This window comes from Caretta caretta, chromosome 1, assembly GCF_965140235.1.
Source record: "Caretta caretta isolate rCarCar2 chromosome 1, rCarCar1.hap1, whole genome shotgun sequence".
Classification (NCBI taxonomy): domain Eukaryota; kingdom Metazoa; phylum Chordata; order Testudines; family Cheloniidae; genus Caretta; species Caretta caretta.
Genome location: NC_134206.1, coordinates 246,215,898 through 246,240,676, shown reverse-complemented (window position 1 = coordinate 246,240,676; position 24,779 = coordinate 246,215,898). Strand labels below are relative to the sequence as shown.

Sequence of the window (24,779 nt, the reverse complement as noted above, 5' to 3'; positions counted from 1 at the left end):
TGCACCATGAAACCAGTGATATACCTGAGATACGTTGATGATATTTTCATCCTCTGGACAGACGACCTAAACTCCCTCACAGTTTTCCAGCACAACTTCAACAACCACCACACTCTCTCTAGAACATTCCCACACCAGCATCAACCTCCTGGATACCACAACCTTCAACAATGGAACTCTACAGACAACTAAATCCATGGATCACCACACTTACCTTCGTAGATCCAGAAACCACTCCAAATGCACCATGAAATCTGTTAGCTACTGCCAGGCACTTAGATGCCTCAGAATATGCTCTGAAGAGAAAGTCTAGGATACACACTTAAAACAGCCTTCACGAAACAAGGAGACTGCACCGGAGAAGTAGATCACATCATGGAATGGGCCACCTAAATACCTGAGGAGAAACTGCTTCAATACACCTACAAACCCACACTAGAATCAGGTATCAAACATTTATAATCCATATTTGATGGGGACCACATCCTGAAATTTTTTCTCAACCCCCCTCTTCTGGCCTTAAAACAACTCCACAACCTCACCAAGTTCATCATCACAAGCAAGCTTCCCACAGACCAGGGGACACATCAACTCAAAGTGGCACCAGATCCTGTCAGACCAATAGATGCAAAACCTGGTGAAATATCTCCACTGGTATGATGATCAATACCCCCACAACACACCTTTGAAGACCATGGGTCCTACTCATACCTATCACAATATGTGGTGTACCGCATCCAGTGCGTCAAATGCCCCAACAACAACAAAGTGGGTGAAACCAGACAATCACTATGCTCTCAAATGAATTCACACAGAAAAATAAGACAAGACAAAAACACCACATCACCCCATGGGCAAACACTTTTCACAAACTGATGACTCCATATCTGACCTTTCAGTCCTTGTTCTCAAAGGAAACGTACACTACAATTTCAAAAGACAAGCCTTGGACCTTAAAGTCATAATTGCTGGACAGTAAAAACTATGTACTTAACAGAGAAAGTTGTTTTATGGCTCATTTCAACAATTTGTAACACCCTGCTGCCTATTAACCCTCCACTGTCCCACCACTGCAAATATGCCAATTGCTTACTTCACTTTAAATGGTCTCAAGCAACATGTGTGAACCTCTTATGCTTAACCACCTGTCCCACCTTGTATTTTACCTCTGGCATTTTAGTTTCCTTCTCCAGATCTGACGAAGAGCTCTGTGAAGTTCAAAAGCTTATCCCTTCCACCAACAGAGGTTGGACCAATACAAGATATTACCTCACCCACCTTGTCTCTCTCAAGTAAAAAAATGTCAGACTTGAGCTTTAATGCAACACATGCGTTAAAAAAAGTTTAAAAAAAACTATTTTCCCTAGAAAGAGGAAAGCCATGTTGTTAAATGGACATAGTCAACTTAAAAACTATTGGATTCAATAAGCCTGAAATATCAAGACTGTACAAATTAGCAGTTATACTCTGCCATGTCACAAAATGTTATGCCTTCTCATTCTTCTGCAAATTTTACCAACCAACCAGTTGTGTAAATGATAATGTTCACTTAACTGAAAATCTAGGGAAGAAGTTATGAAATTACCCTACTCTATATTCTGCCTATATCTTTCTTTCCCCCCCTGCTCATTTTCTTTCTTGTTTCCTGCTTGACCTACCTAAATTTCATGTTAACTTTGTCTTGTTATTTGCTTGCTGTTGTTTGTCAGTTTTATTCATTACTTTTTTATTTTACAGAAATAAAAAATTTTAAAATTAAGAAAATTACCTTTTTGTATTTTTGCAGTGTTACAAGTCTCAGTTAAAATTACTGCAACTGAAATATATTAAGAAATATTTTTTCTTCTAAATTTTTCCAGTATTTTTACTTTGTGCATCTGAGAGCACTTCAGATAGTGTGTAGTCAATTGCTGTGTTTCCACTACAGTCTGTCAGTTCCCCTTGTTGTTTTTGTGGATCTTTCACACATCAACAGGGGAAAGAATAAATAGGAAAAATGTGATTGTAAAACCACAAAAATTGGCATGGGAACATCAGAGGAGAGGGTAATGGCTGTAAAACCTGAAGGTACTTTTAAGCCATCTTTTTGAAACTCACTAGATTTCAAATTCAGTGTCTCTTAAAAAAGGAACAAAAGAATCCTACACTAAAATAAAATTCTATTCATTTGCTTCTGGGGAAGTAGTTTAGTTATAAATTGTGGTACTAAAATACATTATATCAAAATTGTCTCCAAATTACTGCACACCGTGTCTAACTCTTTTCCTACTTCTGATGACTAGTTTCCATAGAAGACAGACCAAGGTTTAAGAAGCCACTATGAAACTACCTGTCATTTTAAATAGGTCATTTTCCTACACCAAACCTGGGGGTCATCGCATGAAACGGTGAGAAAACACTCCGAGATACAGTCATATGAACACAACTCTCATGACTGTTCATGAACGTACATGAAGAGGCAAAGGTATGCTTTGGTATAGTGTTGTACCACTGTGCACTTTGGTAGGCTACAGCAAAGGTCATCTGTTTCCAGACACTGGCAAAAACATTCAGTCAAAATTTACACATAGAAGAGTATTTAACTGTCATTAATAAAATAGTCAGTCACTCTGCTCTTACCCATCTCAGAAAGAAAAGTGACAGAATAATGAACAAGGGGACAACTTCCTATTTAACAATAATTATTAAAACCTGTGTTATTTGTGATAGGATTATTCATGTTGTTGAGAGGGAAGGGAAAGGACAAGACGTTCACTATGGAGGCTTCAGCTGAGTTCTATTTTGCACATAAACCAGAAATTCAATCTTTGTTTTGTACATGAACTACAGTGTATCCTCCCCAACTTACAGCACTTACTGAGTATAACATGAATTTTCTAAAAATTTACAAGTGAATCCATTAATTAATTTGAATTAAGACTAATTAAAATTTGATCCTTTAAGAAATATAGTATCTGCATCAGTTTTTTCTTTGTCTCAAATGATTTTAAGAAAGGACTAATGCAGTTGCTTCAACTTTTCAGGCAGTTAAAATTAACTGACATTTGTGAATAGGCCATATTTGAAGAGATCAAGTTGTAATTACACTATTAATGACTGTTCTATCTACTTGTTTGGCGGTAGTGGCTCAGTGGTATGCGGGAGACTGGACACATGTCAAGAGTCCTCATCTGCAGATTACTTAACCCAACAGTCAGTGCTGTTTCAAGATGCCACGGCTGCCTTACGGAGGTATTAGTAGTGACTCCATAGTTAAGGCTGAGTTCTCTTTCGAACTTAAAAGCAGGAATCCAAACTTTGCTTTGTACGAACAACGCTGCGTATCCTCCCCAAATTTACCACACTTCTTGTTTGAGCATAGAATGAAACTTCTAAGAGTTTACAAGTAAAGCTGTTGATTTGTTTAGGAATCAAACAGACATAAAGTAATTTAGTATCTGGTGCTAGACTTCACCCTCACCTCACCCACAATCTCAGTAATGAAATAACACACTTCCCATACACATTAACTTCCCATAGAGTTAACACTCTGAGAAAGTGTGTATTTGAATAATTTATTTTTGGATTGATGTTAATTTTTCCTGTTCTTCATAACTGAAAGTCTCTCCATCAGAAGCTGAAGAATACAGTGTTGTACTACTGAGAACTCTACAAAGAAAAGCCCTTTTTCAAAATGAACTACAACACTCACCAGTTGGTGGCCATTTTGATGAGGGTCTCTCTCTCTCTCTTTCCCTCATTGTTCACAATGGTACTGAGTATCTCTGCCTCCACACCACACAGGGAACTAACCATCTTCCCATAGGGAATCTGGGGCCTTAATCTCATTGAGTACAATGGGAGAAGATTGCCATTTTGAGAGGGACAATATAAACATTCCTCCAGAACCTTAATGTGGATTTCAAGGAAACATCTATCTGGTAAATAATGGCTGTGTTAATTTCCTGTGAGCTGGTACAAGAATATTTTGGAGAGCAGTTAGCTCCCATTCCTGAACTGTCTTCCACTGCCACTCCACATCCTCTAGGACAATGCTTCTCAAGCTATCTGATGTGGGGGACTGGCAATTTTTTCCCCCAATGTGCGCGCAGACCGGCAGCTGATGGCTCGCGGACTGGCACCAGTCTGCGGACCACCGCTTTGAGAAGCACTGGATACACACTGTCAGACTTAAAATATAATCTCCTCCTATGTACTCCTCTGCTACAGTTGACGTGATTTCTCAAGCGTCTTTTTCTTTGGTGCCACAGTGCTAACAAATTGTATCACAGATACATGGATATGGCATTCTGTAGGTCCTATCCTGTTTTGACACTGCTGCTAACAGTGCTGCGACATTCCACCCCAAAATGAGTGTGTTTCATAGCTGGTTGAAGCGATCCCTACATTTAGTTTGTATTTCAGTTTAAGTTTGTAAACAGTTTTAGGACCGTACAGGGCAAAAAAATGTAAATTATGCAGCATATCTTTGTATTGCCTGTCTCAACTCTTCCCCCCCAGTCTATCGATATTATAGCAGGAAACTTTTTCTGTTCTAAATTCAATCTCTCAAAAGTTGTGGGCTTAAAACTATAGCCCACATGCTAACTTTGCTTTCTTTACTCTTTTTCAGTTTAGATATTTTGAGTTTCAAGACAACTTTACACCTTTCTAAAGTCTTGCCACTTGCTTTATGATAACAGTGTGTGAAGCAAAACAAATGAGCGATAATTGTTACTGAAAAAAATGAAAAACACTAAAATGGTAAGTACTTCATTTTTTACACATAAAAAAGTAAAACAGTGGACCTGCTATTTTAGTTATAGAAAGTACATAGCACTTTGGGGAGTACTGAGTATCATGATCTACATTTGCATTCAAAGTACAAAATCTCCATTTTACTATACCTGCCTAACTCCAGGCTTTTGGCTTAAGGCTCAGGCTTCAGGGGATATTTTAGGTCTTCAAGTAATTTCTGAAATGTCTCAGGACTTGAGGAGGCACCCCAGTTGTTGAAGATAGAGGCATCATGGCTGCAGCCAGCACATATGTAAAATGGATATTGAATAGACCAGAGGGGAATAGAGAGTCCTACCGTTCACCATATTTGTCTGAAGTAGGGTATTTTATTTATGTATGTATTAATTTTTAATTAATTTAAAGGAAATTCTCAGGCTGTTGAGTTTCCCCATTGTAGGCAGGTTTATTTTATTTTCTACATGTTATCTGAAACCAAAAATCAGAACCATTATTGATGTGAGCCTTATGGTGAGTATGATTACTTTACTATTGCTTTAGATTTTAAAGATTCTATGTTTTGCGCCCAAACTACTGTTGATACAGCAAGTGAAGCGCTGAATAAGTGTATGCATAAAATAAAAAGGAGAAAGTGAACGAACAAAAGGTATGCTCATCATCCCCTTGATCAAATTGCTTGATCCCATTTTCACCACCCTTTTTCTGTTTTTTTAACTGGATATTTTAGGTTGCAAGGGAGACACTGTCCTCCTCTAAGTTAGTATATTTTTAGTACAATGGGACTCTAATCCTGTTTGGCACGTTGGAGGGCTACTGTAATATGAGCAAAGAGGACTGTAGGTTCCTTGATTGTTTTCCTTCAGTCAGATAAGCACAATTCAAGTTAAGAGGCAGTACTGTACATTTTTTTTCAAGAAGCTACGGGTTAGAATGCCAACTTAGCAGAAAATGTTAGTGAAACACTGCATTGTACTGTTTCTTTTAGCAACACGATGCAGTTTTCTTTTTCAGAAAGAAGTTACAGTGCTACTTGGTGGCCACTAGATAGCACCCATGTTTCCTAGGTTTACTGTGTCACTAAGCAATACCCAAAACCATAATCCTGCATTTTGTTTCTAAGGAGCCTTTCCTTGAGTTGAATGATGGTAAGAAGAGAGTAATATGCTCTTCTTAAATAGGTATGTTTCCATAAAAACACACTAACTTTTTGGCATTAATTTAATGCTTCTCTTTTTTAGTATTATGCCAACTGTTCCTGAACAGAAGATGTTATCAAAAAGGCAAAATTATTCATTGCTGTGACTGTTTACTTGTAAACTTGCATACTAGTATTGCAGATCCCATGAAGCATACTGTATTTCGAAACTTTAACAAGCTATAAGTCATTTACCCCTTTTGTACTTGTCATTGTGTTTCTTTACGAAAAATCAAACAAACATTAATCACAATAAAATAATAATAATAACCACCACCAACAGGCATTTTTAAAAACAGTGATGCCATTTCTAAAAAGGATTTTAGACATTATTTAGAATAATTATTTAGAATACCAAGGGCAATGTAGCAAGAATCAAAGAGGCCAGGGATGTGATGGGTCTCGACTGCTTTCTTGGGCATAAAGGGTGAGAATATGTGCTGACCTTTCTAAAAGCACAGCACAGTATTTGCAACCCAGAAGGAGGTGGGCCTATGGTGCTTTGTGCCATCTTTGTCTCCTCCCAATCCGAGGCAGCTCTGTGGCCCCGGCATAACATAGACAGCCCTAGGAGACTGACTGAGGGTGCGTCTTGAGTGTCACCCCTAGCTTGATTCCCATCCACACACAAAAATCTCTAGCTTGAGTTAACTGGTACTTTAAGCTCGAGCTAGGAGATAGCTGGCCCGTTAGTGGGGTGGGTTGAAGCTTGAGCTAATAATGTAGTGGAGATGCAACAGCTCGAGTTATAACTCATCATCAGCTAATCAAATGACTCCATGTAACTCCACTGTTGCCTTGCAGTGTGGTTGTTCTGTGCTACACTAGCTCCAGTGCAGTAAAGGGAACGTATTAACTTGAGCTGTTTTACTTAAGACAGGTCCTAAGTTACCACAGCCTTCCCAGGCTGCCACATGGGCTGCAGGGCTGCTTGGAATCTTCTTAGCTCTGAGTACTGCAGCCCCAGCAGCCCCCAACCGCCCCCCCAGATCCTCTGAGTGCAGCCTTAGGGCTCTCTTCTGAGGTTCTGTGCTGGGGAATCCTCCCCTGGCTGGGTCTGGGGCTTTCACAGCCCCTGCACTCTGCCCTTTTACCTAGGTCAAAGGGCCTAGAACAAGGGTGTATCTCAATTACATCACATCTACAATCAACAATATACCTGTATTAGGATGGGTTTACTCATGCTCAGATACTATAGTGATAAGGGCCTCATAAGGACCTAGATTAATAGTTAGATTATTGTTGGTGAAGTATGACATGGAAATAAAGCTGATTGGCTTTCAAATATTGGGATGAGTTTGCAAAGTTAGCAATTAAGAGACATCTTTTTATTTGCAAACTGACCACATTCAACTGGAGTCATTGAGAAACAGACACAGAATCCCACCATGCTTTTTCACACAATAACTTTTCAGGGCACAGTTGCAATACCTTCATTTCATATACATAAGATTCACCAGTACTCTTTCTCTAGTTAAGTGTGTATGTTAATATACATGTAAAAAACTTGATATGGAATAAAATTCACAATACATCCAAGTTAACTTTGCTGTTGGAATCTTTAGGGTTGTATTTCCTGACCTCTGGGTGATTTTACATTTTCAGCCTATCATTTATATTATGGTAGTGACCTAATGCCCTAATCAGGATTGGGACCGATTGTCCTGTTCTCTAAACTAACACAGATGATGGAAAAGCCCTCAAGAGTTTACAATCTATGGCCCTGATCCTGCAAACACATAAACACATGCTTGAGGACAAGTAGTTCTATGGAAGTCAGTGGAACTATTCACCTGCATAAAGTTAAGCACATTGTAGGCCTGGGACTTAATTTACCCCCATACTAACCTAGCCTTGACCAACCTCATGTAGGCCTGGGGGATGCAGCTCACCCCCATACTAAACTAGCTTGGATTAGCCTTGGGTAAAACTCAGGGATTTCACCACTAAAATTAAGAAAAAATGCTCTCCTGCTGCTAAGGCACCCCCACCTCAGGAATGCCCCTAACAATAGTTCTAACACCAAGGTTGTAAAGTAGAGACACCCAGGCGCTGGGAAGTTTAGGGAGGATACAGAAAACCCCCCACAAATGGTGAAATAGATAAGATAAGCTCTGACCAACGAATTTATGCTGACCATCTGCACAAACAAATAAGGTCATAAATAAGGTACAATTTGGGCATGAAAGATAAAATGTAAAGAGCAGGGAGGAGCAAACATAGGTGCCAGTGCATGATTGGTTAAATGTTATTACCTAGGGGTGTTGAATAATGTAATAGGTTTAGTAAATTTGAAGGAGGGAGCTAGTTTTACCTATATAACGTAAATGAAAAACAATGCTCTTTGGGAACCATCGCTGGCCTGCAGTTCAACATCAAACTGCTAGAACTGACGCCCTTGCACAACTGTGACGGGCAGAGGCAGCACCGGCATCCCCAGATGAGTGGATCCTGACTGCCATCGGGTGAAGTTTGTCTGTCTATTGGGAGTGGTGAGCATAATAGCTTTGTTTGACAGATGTATTTTGTATGTGTTGCTAATAAATTGATGTTTAGAGCACTGCTGTGTAAGGCTCTTTCACTGGGAAAAAGTTACACAGACTTGTATAGCCCAGAACCCTGTGGGAAAGGGCGGGTACTTAAATTGACCAGGTTTACCCTGAGCTCCATGGGTAAGGGTATATGCTTCACAGCCCGAGCCCTCAGTAAGGAAAGGGTGGGGGTACCGAAATTAACCAGGTCACGCCTTGAGCCCTCAGCAGGATATAGGCGGGATGCCCTAGATTTTTGCGGATAACAACGTGCATAATTGTTTGCAAGACTGGCGCCTAAAAAGATACTAAAGCCTAAAGATGCAAAAGCAGACAAAGGGTTGGAGATAGGGGTATAACACAACTAAATGAACATGGTGATGACAGAGAGTGCGCAAGTGCAGGGATTTTTTTGCATTTCACATACAATGGGCCTTATTCTAGTCTTACTATACAATATCAAGAACAGACCTTGTCAAAAAATGAAAAGAAAATTTGAGACAAATTTTAAAATCTTTATTTCATTTTTGAAAATTTTTTAATCTCTATCATTTTCAAAATAAAAATAAAAAAATGTGGGATGTTTTTGATCAGTTTTGCCCCAAAGTGATATATATTTTTTTAAAATTTTCAATATTTCTTATTTTAAAAATGACAAACAGAAATTTCAATGGCAATAAAATGGCGTTTCTGGAAAACGAATATTTGAAAAATTCCAACCCGTTCAATATCAGGAGTAACTGCATTTAAGTCAATAGAGTTTTACTGATGTAAAACCAGTATAGAAAAGAAAACCAGGACCATTATATCTGGCCAGGAGACTGCAGTGACAAACTAGTATCCAAATTGGATGAGAGATTTGCGTACCCAAGAGAGCTGTGTGATCCACTCATTTGTATTAAATGATCAGACATTGTTCAATAACCAGATGGGTCTACAATTTTGTTGATCATTTTGCTTTGCAGAAATAAATGTTTCCCCCTGCCTAGAGTGCATGGATTATTGCTGCCATTTAACTACTGTTGACTATAAAGGAATCAGTCACTGAATTTGTTTAGCGGAGAGCGCCCACCGTTGATAGGATAGCACGAAGGCATTGTAGTCTAGTGGGTACAGCTAGGGAATGAGAGACAGGAGGCCTGGATTCTAATCCTGACCCACCTCATGTCTTTGGTGGAATCACTTAGCCTTTCTGTGCCTCAGTATCCCCACCTGTAAAATGGGGTACAGACACCCACCTTTGTAAAGTGTTTTGAGATAGTCAGCTGTGTAAATGCAATGTAAATTTTTATTCCCGAGCACCCTGGAGTTGCGTACGGCCTTGAGGCTACAGCACATCACGTTACCATTTGGAAGACCCAGGGTTGGTTGTGGCCCTCAAAACCTGGTTTCTTTTCAAACCAGGAGACCCACTAGGGAGCCACATTAGTGCTCGGCTCTAGCTGTGCCTTTCTTACTGCCCTTCTCCTTCTCCTGTAGGCTGATCCATGTAAGGACATTGAGGTCTCAAACTCTACAGCAAGTCACTCACTCTGCCCATCCTTTAGGTCAAGGTTGGGTGCTGCAAAAAGACTATGCAGAAAGATTGCAGGGAGTTAAGAAAAACAAGAAAAACCTCAGCCTCATTGTGACTGACTGGAAAGATGGACAGCTGATTGTTCAAACATCTACCACAATACCCGTTGAAAGGCCCATAAATCAGCTATGAAAATACTGATCACCACAAACTGACAGCATTGTTACTCACTTACCTGTTTGTTGGCTTTCAACACTGCCCTCAAGGTTGCTATCTGCTCCCGTTTTGTACTCAGCAGGGACTTCAGTTTCAGTATCTCTTCCATTAAGGCCTCCTTGTCCTTATCAATCATGGGCACCAGCTCACGTGCTGCCGCACGCTGGCGTGACAGCTGCAGTGACCGATCTACAGCCTTCTGCAAGTGCTTGATTTGGTCCCGTATTATGGCATTTAGGTTGTAGATATTCATTGGCTCTTTGCGTATGTCACTGGTGTCAGAGACAGGAGAGGAAGGAGGGGCCGTGATGACAGGAGAAATCGTAGGTGTCTTGGTTGGACTTTGTTCTTTGCCAGCCTCTGTGCTCTCTTTCGAAACATGCTCAGTTGGGGTCCTGGCTTCTACTGGGGATGCCGTTCCTCTTCTGGTGAGCCGTGGAGACAGGAGCCCCCTAGGATCATCAGGTCCCTTCAGGCTCCCGCTACGGGTGACTCTACTTTGCCTGTAATAGTCCAACATGACCCTATTGGGAGTTTCATTATTACACAAACATACATGGTGATAGAGCTGAGCCAGCTCCTCACTAAATGTCACCAACTCATCCTGGGCTGTGTTGAGGGTATTATGGTTTTCATTTGCTACGCTCGTCATCCTTTGCAACTCTTTTTCCATTTGAACCATTTTCTCGTAACTTTCCTTCGTTGATTTTTCCAGGTTCGTCACCTGCTCATCATACCTCTGGATCCTGGTCTCATACTTTGCCTTTTCTTCAGTGTAGTTTTCTACACATTTATTGTATTTCTCCTTTAAGGCCTTTATCTCAGCTTTAAGGTCAATCACTTCCGTCACTGCCACTTTGTATTTACATTCTAGGATCTCTAGGCCGTTGATGTCTACTTCATAGTCATGTGTTTCCTCGCTGGAGTCTCGGCCCTTCTCACAGTCCAGCTCTACTTTCAGCTCCTTGTTGCTCTGCAGTCCCCTCATGGCGTTGACGTGCTCTGTGAGCCTGTGGACTCGCTCGTGTTGTTCAGTCAGGGCTCCCTTTGTGTGTTCTAGCTGCGTCTGGGACTCCTGAAGGTTGGCCAGGAGAATAGCTTTTTCTCTCTCCACCTGGAATGATATAATAAAGAATATTAACATTTGAGAAGGGAATTAAACTAAGAAACCTAGACCCACAGGCCGTGAAGCCTATGCCATGGCCTGACTTTTTGGCTAGGCCAAACCTGAGTGGTGCTGTGACTGTGTGCCAGGTCACAATGCCACTCGCTCAAATTTGTCCTGGCCTCCTCTCTGTCATGCCGGAGGGGCTTCTGGGACAAACTTGAATGGCACTGCAACCCAGGTTGCAATGCCATTTGCTCAAATTTGGAGGGGATGGGTGGATGGGAGGGTCAGGTTGATGGTGGGTGCCAGAGAGGAGAAGAGAAGGGTCAGGCAGGGATCTATGTGCCCCCCCCCACACACACACACTTTAAATGGTGCTCTGCAGCCCCAGTATAGGCCAGTTCTCAATCTTCATGTGCTTGTGCGCTTGTCACCAAACATTGCCAATAGCATTTTTACCCCCAACTATGTAACCTAGTTGAGGTTTCAAAGCACTTGAGGAAATTTAGACACACCAGCCATTCATTTTAAAATTAAATTGTAGGTGTACATATAGATCTCCTAGAGTGTCTGAAAATCTCAACTCCCACTCCCATTTGCAGTAGCGTAATGACACGTGGTAATTATTTCTTATTAGTGCTTACTTCATCAACGGCTACCCACTTCCCAAGCAATTCTGCTTAGCCATCTAAATTGACAGTGACTGGTTTCTCATTAAATATCAGATTTATCCCAAAATATGTTCTCTGAATTTTAAACAGCCACCATATATTATTCAGCCTACGTCATGATATAATTCATCATAATGATACATATACATTTCTCCCCTAAGCGTATGCATTAATTTAAGAGTTTCTGTGAAAAACTCTGCCATTCTTTCACCATCATTATTTATTTATTTGGATTTTTACCAACAATTATAAAAAGCACCCTATCAGTGCTCCTGGGCATCTTTGACAATCTTTAAAAAATACATTAAACAGATGCATAAATTCCTCCAGCTCAAATGAAGTAATGCAGCAATGACATAAATAGAAACAGAAATTACAGCACACACAATCCCCAGACGTCCATTCCACCACTATGTACCCCCACCCGGCACTCATCTCCTCAAAGACAAGGGAGAAAACGTGGTCCGTGCAGCACACTCTGGGGACTAACAAACTGGCTCTGTTACAAACCTGGAGGTAGACACAGATGGTGTCAATCAAAAGCCAGCAATCTGCACGTGTGCTATAAAGTTTTGGGACTACATCTTCTCCTGTCTGGGAGAAGGAAAGCAGGTATTGAGCTGCCATTGCCTCTGAGCTATATTAATTCTGTCTTAGGTTTCCACAGAGAAATCTGCGAGGTTAAAAAGGAGATGGTGCCATGGAGAATGGCCATTCCCCCAGTGGTTTTAATACAGAACATCTCAAAGCAAGGGAACCAGGTTAATTGTTAGTAGTTTGGTCTGTTCAGCTACAGATTGTCATACATAAAAAAAACCCAGAAAAGTTTCCCCATGTGTCTTTGTCCAGATCAGAACTGGTGATGCAATGAAAGGTGAAAGACTGTGGGTCTACCCCTGCTCCCCATGGTTTCAATGGGTGTTTTGACAGTAATTTCAATAAGCGCAGGATTAAAGTGTGGGTTCTGAGCAGGTTATATTTTATTGAGAATGACTCAGTGTGCTCTTTAGTAGCCACTGTTGCATCTTCCCAGCTCTGTTTATATATTTGGAGAAAAATGCCATTTCCATCTTCGTTTTATGGGAAACAGAATTACTAATTCAGAGAAATCAGAGCTGCCTGTTTCTAAAAGCCTTTTAAAAAGCATTTCCCCCCATAGATATCTCCCCAGCCAACATTTGGGAGAGTCAAATGAGTCTCTGCAAAACTTATATGGGGAAAAAAAAGAATATTAATACCATTAATGTTCATTCAGTGTTCTAAAATGCAGTTCAGACTCCTATTATCCTGTAGCTAGGAATTCTGCATTTCCCAATTTAAAGGGCTAAGTGCATGATAGATGGTTAATATGGCTGCTTTTAAAACCTGGCCTCTATTTTTGCGCCTGTAGTCAGCAGCGGACACAAAATTGTAGGTGGAAAAATAGAAGCCATTTTAAAGCCTCTTTAAAAATCTGGCCTTAATTCTTGTGTGTGCAGGTGGATGAGAGAAGATGGCTCTTCCTTTAACCCACTTAAGCAGAAAAATTGGGGCCAAACTGTATTACTGTTTTTCCTCAAATCTGTGTTACAACTCAAATAGCACATCCACCTCCTCAGACATACAGAGCTGCATTTCTGTCAGCATTTAGTCCCCACTGGAATCTAAGGCTACTGAAGAGGTTAGTCTAATTCCATGGCTGTAGCAGAGCCTTCTTCAGTCCAGTCTTGGGCTCTGCCACTGTTTCAGTTTCCCCTATTAATCAGACTTCATGCAGTGAGTGTTTTCGCTTTAGCCCTCCCTTTTTTGACTGTCTGGTTTATTAAAAAAAAAAACAACAGTTTACAATAACACAGATCTTCCAATTAGCCTTGCTAGCTGGCTCACACCCTTGGTTCAGGGTTCCTAGTCCAATGCCTGCTGAGACTTTCTTTCTATCAGCATGGGTGGTGAGTGGAGCCCCCTGTCAGGGAGGCTAGCCCCCAGCTCCGCCCCTTCCACCCGCACCAGAGCAGCCCCAAACTGGCCGTAGCCCTGAACCCGGCCTGGAGGTGACCCGAGCTCCCCCACAACTGCCCAGAGGAGCCCCAGGCGAGCCACAGTTGGGCCTCCCCTCCCCAGACCCTAAGCCCCCTGGGGAAAAGCAGCTCTTCCTGGAGATGCTTTTGATATGCCCCATGAAGGTTCCTGGGTGGCCGAGGAGGCGGTATTTGCTACTCAGCTTCCTGGGTTCATCAGTAATCTCTCTGGAGTCCAGGGAGATTACTGATAAACCCAGGAAGCTGAATAGCACCTGTGAATCACCACCTCCTCAGCCACCCCGGAAACCTGCAGGGGGCATAATAAAGCAAAACCTTCACCCGCCAAACCCCGCAACCAGGGGTCTGGTGGCCATGGCAGTGCCTATTATACCTGCTGCCCAGGCCAAGCAGGCTTTTGCTCCCTGCAAGTCTCTCTCCTCAGCCTAGTTTTCACTGACCCTCCACACTTTAATGGAACACTGGTGTAGCCCAGTGAGCTAGCTTACCTCTATTATATTCTCTGCTTTGCATTATATTCTGCTTTATTATATTCAGCAGTAATGCAAGGAACCTACAGGCTTGTATCCTGTAAGACACTGGCTTCAGGAGTTAGCATGAGGCTTGAGGCCTATGCACTTTAGCACAAATAAACTTATGTAACCCATACATTTTGGGGAACTGGAAGTAGAATGTAAGGGGGAATTTTGTCCATAATGACATCAGCCAACCATAGCAACATGAACTAACACCAGCTTCTGGAATGTTTTGGACGGAACATCCAACCGCAAGACTGCCATGGCAACGAACTGACGTATATTATAAAGGGGTGAAATCATAAATATATTAAGCTATAGAAAAAGGATACCTTAACATTGGTAAGGGAAGGAAATACAAATAAGGAAGAGGGAAGAAACCCCTACTGAATATGCATTAGACATGGTAACATCAGCAGAACATATTATAAAAGTGGCATTCCAGGGCAGTAGGAGGGAGAGAGATGTAGCCCTTGGGAGGGGCCAGAATGATGGCCACCGGTGAAGATGAGGAAGGTGACGGTGATGAGGAAGATAATAGCTAACATTTCAGCTTCTTCTGCAAGGGATGGTGTAAGTATGTACTTTTGTATTATCTCTATCTACTTTACTGAGTTAGAGTGTGTGTGTGTGACTTTGCTAAATGTATTCATAAATTATTTGTAAATACAAAAGAGTTACTGTAGTGTGAGTGTTGCAGCTGTGCACATCGGGGTTCCCAACTATATAATAATTTTAATACTGGGCCTAATCTTGGGACAAGAACCTGTCTACCCTGAAAGTGATAACTGGGAATTTTTATTCCTAATCTATAGATCAGGCTATACAGATTTCCCAGGTCTGCTCTCCCTGGAATCTCTCTCCTGGCTGAATTGTCTCCTAGCAGGCCTGGTTCTTAGTTGCATGGTCCCCACCACAAGACCTGTACTACTCATTCCATTCATCTGGCCAGGTAGGCTACACCTGGCAGAGATGAGGCTGAGTATCAACCATCTTAAAGTGCCAGCTCTTCCTGTGACAACAACAGCAATATACTGAAAAGATATATGGATATTGTCACAAGAAGTGCTGGCCCTTAAAGGTAAGTGGTGCCACAGCAAGAACATTCGGAGAAGTCCTCGAATTTGGCAGCTAACAGTGGATTCTACTAATAGAGAAATAAAGATGGCTGCATGGGGCTCATTGTCAAATAATGTTTTACCATTTGTTACAGGAAGTTAACCGTACAGAGCCACTGTATTCCAGTGTCCATGACTGCTTAAACTAGTTAGAAAGAATTGACTTTTACTACATTATTGTTCAATGCAGACATCTACTATGGAGAAGGACATTAACGGGAATGTTTATGATATCTTTAACAAACACAAACCAGGTCTGGAAAAATTGCTTCTCTTGCAAAATTTCAGACTGGCAAAAGAAATAGAGAGCCTGCATGGAAAGGATTATCTGTTTGCAGATACAAAGAACATAGTGTTAGAAGTAGTGTATCTGGAACCCATATGCTAACTGGAATACTAGGTGAGACATTTAAAGACATTATGGAATCAATATCAATGTATTCTAATAAGCAGTACAATACTAGGCGACACTAGGATGTTAATGTGTGTTTCAGTGACTAATATATGCTTCTGTCTTAAAAACAAAGCAAGAGCAAACTCCTGAATAATAATGACTTTCTGCTGTTCCTAAGTATTTCACTTTCTATAATCTGCTGTATTTTTATTTCCACCCACAGCAATCTTCTAGAAACATGATGTTATATTTCAGTGTCATCTGGGTTTTTTAGACAACTAAATTAGTAGTTTCACAAACTCTCTTTATCATTATCTAAAACAAACTAAAATATCACCCAAATGAGCTGTACGTGTTTCATGCTGCATAGTTCTCTGCAGGGATTTCAGTTTTGGGGTATTTTCCCCCAATGTGTGTCAGCAGTTTGCTTTGAACTATGGGAACCACATATATCATTATTATTTAGTTTGTTAACAAGAGAAGTTAGCAATGAACTGATGGTGGGAACCATGAAGAACTTGTGAACAGGAAACTTCCATTATGGAACCTGATGTCTAGTCTAATTTTCTTGGTTCTCTGGACGGAAAAGCACTGGAAGAGCTAAGGAAACTGAAGGAGGAGGTCAGAGAGGGAGAACACTGAACATTGTTCAACAGCCACAGCATTGGATGATGAAGAGTCAACAGGTCTGAAGAAAGATTTGTCTAATCCTCTCCACTCAGAAGAAAGGTGGCTATGAGGTGGGGCCTCAAGAATAAGGAGAATAAAGTGGTGGAAGGAATCACAGGGGTTCTGAAAAGGACGTGGATAATTCCTCCCTCCCAAAACAGAGAAGACATCTTTGCCATTAATAACCATTGGAATTTTGATTGAGGCATGGACCTTTGCTGGGAATTGGTGGGTCATGTTACTCACCTTGTTTAGACAGTGGGTCTTGTCTGCACTACTGAAATACAAGCCGTGACAGTAAGGTCTCCTCGGCACCAGCCAGGAGCTGGCCTGTCAAGAGGCGTGAAGGAGTTCAGCCCCAGAGCTGCAGGAGGAATTGTACCCACCTTAACCAATATTTTGATGCATGTGCAACAATAGGCCTATAGTTTAATAGGGCAAATAAATTGCTGTTGTGTACAGAAATTTCAAATAGCTAAAATACACACCATTCGGTGGAAGTGCTCATACTAACCTTTGATACATGCCTTTATGAACAGAACACTACAAAGACACTGCTGAAGATAGCAAATCTTGTTTTGCTGAAGCATTACCAGCATGAACATAATTGAATTCCCATGTCCAACATCAAGAAACTTCCTGGAGGAATTCCTCACATTTAATTTGTGAGACCATAGGTGAGCTCATGTGGCTCCAAATAGAAAGGACAGTTTACATAAAAAAAGTAAAAAAAAAAAAAACCCAGCACACACCAGCATTCTACGGTAAACCTTTAAGTATCTATAGCTGTTGTCCCCAAACTTTTCAGGGTCGCACCCCTCCTTATCCCTGTCTGCACCCCCTCAGAGCCAGGCCACAGCTCCTGGAAGGGGGGATTCAGACAAGTGTAAGGGGGCCAAAGCTGGAGCCAGGAGCAAAGCATTGGCCGGGCTGTGGTCGGGAGTTAAGGCCAGAGGGCAGGGCTGGGATCTGAGCAGGGCTCGGTGGTACTCCCTCCCCGCCCCTCATGGGGGCTGGCCCAGCCCTGCCATGCTGATCTATAGAAATCATGTCAGTTTTCTCGCTGCGTCTATTTTTTTAAAAAATTCTTAACATGCTTAGGATGCCTTGTAAGGGCAGTTGCTGTCTGTATCACACACAGTATCAAGTTGCTATGGCCAGGCATATCCACTGTGGATTCATCTACAAAACCTGCCCGTGTATGTATACTGTATGGAATACATTTATTAAAATGTGAAGAATAATATTAGGCGGGTCATTGCCAGTAGACTGACAATGTTACTGAGAATAGTTACCAACTGAATACTGTTAACACGTTTATACAATTAGTTTTGTGAGGAAAAGCATACACAAAGTTCGAGGTACCATATCATCACTGCTTTTTTATGTCGTAACCAATATTTGGTAATGAAATAGGTAAAACAATAAGTACTCCAGCAAAATGTCACTTAACATGTGGGGCACTTTTTTCCCCAGTGAACACAATAAAGTGAGGTTCATTATATTCTCAATTTTACTTCTGTGCATCTCTCACCTTTTTTCAAGATATTTTCACTTTTTTTCACCCTTTAGTAGAGAGAGATATAATGATGGTCCTAATCCTGGAAGGTGCCCAGAACACCGAGTTGGCACTGAGCTGACATGCTGTGCACCTCCAAAGGAATTGCTTAACAGCTTGCATGGTTGGACCTTTAGGCTGTGTGGCTTTGTATTATTTCTTTCTGGGGTGATGATAACAGAGATGTTGGCAGCTTCTTCTGGGTCTTTTTTTTCTTTTTTTTTTTTTTTCCTTTTTAAGTATATATACACTGGATCCCTTCCCAGTTCTGATAATGCCTCAGATAAGGCATGGAGGAATGGAAAACAAACTGCTGGTATTATACTTGCCAGTGGTACCCTATACAGGATGCATCAGCAGGGGATGCTAATGTGGAATACAACATTGTGTTATGTCTCAAACACCACAAGCTCTTCGGGTATGTATTCTTCAAGAGAAACTCTTCTCCCCTTTTGTTCTTTCTTGATGGAATGCCAAATCTTTTTCCAACTTAAGTTAATGGCAAAAACTCCAATTGACTGTAACAGAAACAGAACTGAGTCTACATACACTAAGGACTAATTCAGATACCCTTACTCACGCTGAATAGCACCTTAGTCCATAGATAGTCTCACTGAAGTAAATGGGAGTAAGGTGCTACTGAACCAGTGTAATGGTATCAGAACGTGGCCCTAATTTATTCAGCAAGAAGAACTGGATCCTACTACAGAAAGTGGTCTGGAAAAAGTGAGAGTCATAGAATCACAGAAATGTAGGGCTGGAAGGGACCTCTAGAGGTCATCAAGTCCCACCCCCTGTGCTGAGGCAGGACCAAGTAAACCTAAATCATCATCTGACAGGTGTTTGTCCCACCTGTTCTTAAAAACCTCCAACAACTGGGATTCCACAACCTCCCTTGGAAGCCTATTCCAGTGCTTAACTACTCTTCTAGTTAGAAAGTTTTTACTAATATCTAACTATAAACGAGTTGGCTGCCCCTATGTGCCCTCTTGTGGCCTTGTGCCTCTGCCCTGCCTTGCCCTTTATTCTCCCTTTTCCAGGCCCTTTTACAGACACTCCACACTTGCTCATCCAATCACCACCCTTATTGGGGTCTGGGTTTATTCAGACAAAACTCAGTCCCAAAAATCTGTCCTGGGGCACGACTCTTACCTCAGAGCCTGGGCGACCAAAAGGGTTCCTTCTTAGAGTTCTTTGTTAATGAGTTCTTATGGGGTAACCTGCCCTGGGGTTCAGCTTGCAACAGTCCTGCACAGAGCTGACTCCCCTGTAAACTTCCCAGAGTCAGCCCTCTCAAACAGCTGTCAGCTCTCTAATAAGGAACCAGCTGCTTGAGGTTCTCTCCCCCCTGCACCAGGTGTCTCTTGTTAGCTCATAACAAGCCTGCTCCACACTGTGAATGCAGCTCCCTCACTCCCTCTGCTAATACACTAACCTAAATCCCTTGCTGCAGATTAAGCCCATTACTTCTTTTCCTACTTTAAAGGACATGGAGAACAATTATCACTGTCCTCTTTATAAGAGCTCTTAACATATTTGAAGACTGTTACCAGGGTCCCTCCCTAGTCTTCTTTTCTCAAGACTAAACATGCCCATTTTTCTGAACCTTTCATCACAGGTCAAGTTTTCTAAACCTTTTATCATATTTTTGCTTTCCTCTGGACTCTCTCCAATTTATCCACATCTTTCCTAAAGTGTGGTGCCAAGAACTGGACACAGGACTCCAGCTACTCCCCAGTGCCGAGTAGAGCGGGCCAATTATCTCCCGTGTCTTACATACTACATTCCTGTTAATATACCCCAGAATGACATTAGCCTTTTTTTTTTTTTTTTTTTTTGCAGCTGCACCACAGTTGATTTATATTCAATTTGTGATCCACTATAACTCCCGGATCCTTTTTAGCAGTTCTACCACATAGCCAGTTATTCTGCATTTTATAGCTGTGCATTTGATTTTTCCTTCCTAAGTGAAGTACTTTTCATTTCTCTTTATTGAATTTCATCTCGTTGATTTCCAACCAACTTCCAATGTGTCAACGTGGTTTGAATTCTAATCCTGTCATCCAAAATGCTTGCAAACCTTTCCAGCTTGATGTCATCTGCAAATTTTATAAGCACTCTCTGCTCCACTATCCAAGTCATTAATGAAAATATTGAATAGTACCGGAACAAGGACTGACCCTTGCAGGACCCCACTAGATATACTCTCCCAGTCTGTCAATGAACCACTGATAACTACTTTGTAAGTATAGTTTTTCAACAAGTTTTGCACACACCTTTCATCTAGACCACATTTCCCTAGTTTACTTATGAGACTGTCACATGGGACCGTGTCAATAGCCTTATTAAAATCAAGTTATATCGCATCTACTGCTTCCCCTTATCCACTAGGCCAGTAACCCTGTCAAAGAAGGAAATTAGGTTGGTTTGTCAAGATTTGTTCTTGACAAATCCATGCTGGCTATTTCTTATAACCCTATTGTCCTCCAGAGGCTTACAAACTGATTGTTTAATAATTTGTTCCAGTATCTTTCCAGGTATCAAAGTTAGGCTGATTGGTCTACGAATCCCTACAAATCTCTTTGTTCCCCTTTTTAAAGATAGGTTATATTAACTCTTTGACACTGGTAAACCAGCTCAGGATAAAATTAACAGATCAATTCACCTGAGTGTGATCTTACAGGCATGTCAAGAGGCATTGCAAGATAATCAGGCTAATTCACTGTGTTTAAGTAACAAAGGAATGTTAAAGCTTATGCCCAAATAAACGTGTTAGTCTCTAAGGTGCCACAAGGACTCCTTGTTGTTTTTGCTGTTACAGACTAACATGGCTACCCCTCTGAAACCAAATATAAGAGGTTCACTTGTGTTGATAAGAATGGAGTAGATACTAAATTGTATTTGTCTGTATTTACCCACATCCGTCTGTATTTACCCACATCCTCTTAGAAGGTACCAGTGTAATCAAATTAACTTTTCATGTTTTGCATTTGCCTTTACATTATGAACGCAACTATACTCAGTTATTAGATCAAAAAGCGCATATGTAGCATTTAGATGTAAAACTACTTGATAAAGACTTGGTGGCTATCACATTGTGTTTACAAGACCGAAACCTTAGGGCTGAAGCATTCAATCTTCAAAACAAGGCCATTAGGACTTGTCACGGACTCAAATATCTATTCTTCCTCACACTAGATGGCAGGACTGTCTTTCTAGGAAGACACCTATCAACCTGTTCATGTCAGAGAGCTATAAATATAGATTTATGGACTGATCCAACAGCTCTAATCTTTCTGGATGCTATCAGGGGGCTATTCCAGATGCAAGACAGATCTCCCCAAATCTGCTTTGGTAAAACCCTGAGGAACTTATGAAAGGACACTAAGAGACTTATGGAGAATTAGCAGGCATTACACCTCTGCTAATAACTGGTCTCACAGATTCTGAACCAACTGTAATGTTTCTTATCTGCTTAGACCTTTTAATAACTCTTATTTCTTTTCCTTAATTAATAAATCTTTAGTTTAGTTTTCTAAGGATTGGCTTCCAGTGCTGTTTTTGGTGAGACCTTGATGTATCCAGTGACCTGAGCAAGTGACTGGAAGAACCTAATGTTTGGTGGGTTTGGTTTTAATAACCTTACATCATAAAGTCCAGCTTGTCTGGGCTGGAATGCTAAGGGGGCTGTATGTGACTCCTTGGTAAAACTAATATAGTGATCCTGGGGTACACTTTTGTTACTGGCTTGGTAAAATCTAACTGCAGAATATACCACCAGTTTGGGTGTGTCTGCCCTGTTTTCTGACAGCGTGTTCCGAGTTTGGCATTCTTAGCTGTGACCCACTCTATGAACCGTGACACTCTTCTCCAGTGGTCTGGAACCATGCCTGTCCCCCATCAGTTCTCAAAGTCTATTATCTGGGAGGAGCAGCTTTCATAAGACCATGCTTAAAGGGTGCCCTTCAGTTTACTGGCTTGATTTTTAAAATGATTGTGTTTGCTAGATCTTCAAACCCTTGTGAACTCTCCTCTCCTGCCCCCCGACCCACACACACTTCAACCACTGCTGGGTCCCTTTCTCCTCATTTCCCCTTGTTTCTAATCATTCTCTCAACTGAACTTTTTTTGAGAGATCTGGAAATTAGAAAACACCTAGGCAGAAAGCTAAGAACAGAGAAATAGGGGAATAGGGATCATGGACAAGTAAATCAGTCATTAGCATTACAGTCTGGTATAATTATGTGAAAGTCTTTATGGTTTTAAGCTGAGCTCTTACCTGCACGAGTTGCTGCTTTAATTTCTGCATTTCCGATATGTTGAGCTCACTGAAGAGATCAGAGACTGGGTGCAGAGATTCTCCTTTCCTAACTGCGGGAGTCCGGTAATCTCCAGTCAGTTTCACAAGAGGCCCATGGATGTGCCCATTCATTTTGTCATCATTATTAGGTTCGCTCCCATCCTCTGCAAACTTTAATCCATCTACTGATATATTAATGTGGTTACTGTACATACTATCATTGAGGTTGATATATTGGGAGAGTTCCTTCCTCAGATTGTTCTTTTGCTCCCTTTCATTTTTTAAGGTCTCCAGGGCTTCCTCCAGCTGATGTTCGGCAATCTCCTTCAGTCGGATGGCATCTTCTAGCTGGCTATTAAGCAATACTGTCTCCTCCTCAAATCGTTTAATTTCATGCTTTAAACCTTCATATTCAACCTGAATTAGGCAAGACAAAGAACATTCATAACACTAAAACTTGGGTCTTAAAAACCTGCCATTTATTAACCTGATTGAACTAGGCACTAAATAGCCAAAAATTACTTAGACCAGGCATTGCCAGTAGCTGCAAAGAGCGTCATGCTCAGAAAATTCATGAGGAAAGGTGTACTGCATGTACCCCATTTTATTAGTTCTTGGTTTTCTATTGTACTGCACACATTTTCAAGGGGTGAGAATCAGAATCTCTGGATGATTTATTAGGACACACTGTATTTCAGAGGTTCTCAACCTTCTTCTTCCTGAGTGCGCCCCGCCACCCCACATGCTATAAAAACTCCACAGCCTACCTATGCCACAATAACTGGTTTTCTGCATATAAAAGCCAGGTCCAGAGTTAGAATTTCAGTCTGGCCATGCTACAGGGGCCCCCACAAAGCTACATTGTTCAGGCTTCAGCCCTAGGTGGCCGGGCGCAGGGACCTGGGCTTCAGCCCCATGTGGTGGGGCTTTGGCTTTCTGCCCTGGGCTCCAGTATGTCTAATGCTGGCCCTGCTTGGAGGCCCCACTGAAACCTGCCTGAGGCCCCCTAGGGGACCCTGGATCCCTGGTTGAGAACCTCTGTTGTATTTCATGCAAGAATAGTCACTGACCTGAAGCTACACTAGGAAGTACAGCTTTATTATTAGTCATCATAAGTAATGTTTGTCTATTATGGCATTGCGGATAGATGGAAGTTAATTATACTGTTCGACTTATCACTCATAGGTATTTCTAAGGCATCTATCACCATGGCATCCAACTTCTTATCTGATGTAATCACTGTGTGTCCAGTTTTTTATACTGTAGGGAGATATAGGTTTGTTTAATGACAATTATTCAATAAGGTTTTATTTTAAAAATGAAAGGACAGACTAATAACCCAACCTGTTTAAACTGCCAGATGTCCTCAAGTGGCAGCAATTTTAAAATAGAGGTTGACTTTTGACAATCCGAAAAATATAATAGTAGCGGTGTTCAAGCAGGGAATACAGAAGCCATTTTAGGGCACCGACAGCTGGTCTTCTGGTCCTGTAGCAGGCCAGACTGAAATTCTTCCCCTGCTGAGCTGGTGTTGGCCAGTCAAGTTTTGACTGATAAATCTCTCATCTCATCGCAGATCAGCCACCCAGCTCCACAGGCAGGGAGCTGGATTTTCACAATACATGTGATAATGTGGCTGAGGAAAATGGCAGCTTCTTCTCCTAAGTAACTACCATGTTTTTAGAAAGGAAGAGAGTGCCTCATCCCACCACAACTATAGCCACTCGGTGTAGTGGAGAAAATGGAGACGATATGTGCTATGCCAGACATGGACAAAAATGCAGGCGAGAAAAGGAGGGTTCTAGGCAGTTTACTTCCAATGCTGAACAATTCACTTAGAAAATTAACCTGTTTAACACAAACTCAAAGTTTCACATCTACAGCGCCAAAGAAAGAAGCTAGTGGAAGTGTTGGTTTAGATACATTTGATACCAGTTTGTTAAGGACCTAATCCTTCTCCCACTGATATCAATGGTAAAACTCCCACTTACATAAAAGGGAGTAGGTTTGGGTTCTAAATCCTCTTGCTGTCACAATGACCAGCCATTCAGATAGAAGAAGATCTGCGTTCCTTGGCTCCCATTAGCATTCCAGCTGCTCTGATCCTCATCTCCACTATTATCCAAAAGAATTAGGAACTGACATTACCAATACAGTGGTTTAGTTCCATTGTAGTTTGTTGGGAAGGAAGATTTGACATTTTTACAATTTTATTTCCTTCCTTGTGGAAAAA

At 41.4% G+C, this 24,779-nt stretch overlaps 1 protein-coding gene across 11 annotated transcripts in view; it reads right to left on the bottom strand.

The window, feature by feature from the left end:
- The window catches only part of BICD1 (BICD cargo adaptor 1), a 253,737-nt gene that overhangs the window by 56,298 nt on the left and 172,660 nt on the right, over window positions 1–24,779 (bottom strand). For all 11 annotated transcript variants that reach the window (XM_075122705.1, XM_048829753.2, XM_075122697.1 and 8 more), the window contains 2 exons: window positions 22,526–22,963; window positions 10,215–11,309 (listed from right to left, as the gene is read on the bottom strand). In XM_075122705.1, coding sequence (XP_074978806.1) covers window positions 10,215–11,309; window positions 22,526–22,963 — 1,533 coding nt within the window. The remainder of the gene's footprint in view (window positions 1–10,214; window positions 11,310–22,525; window positions 22,964–24,779) is intronic.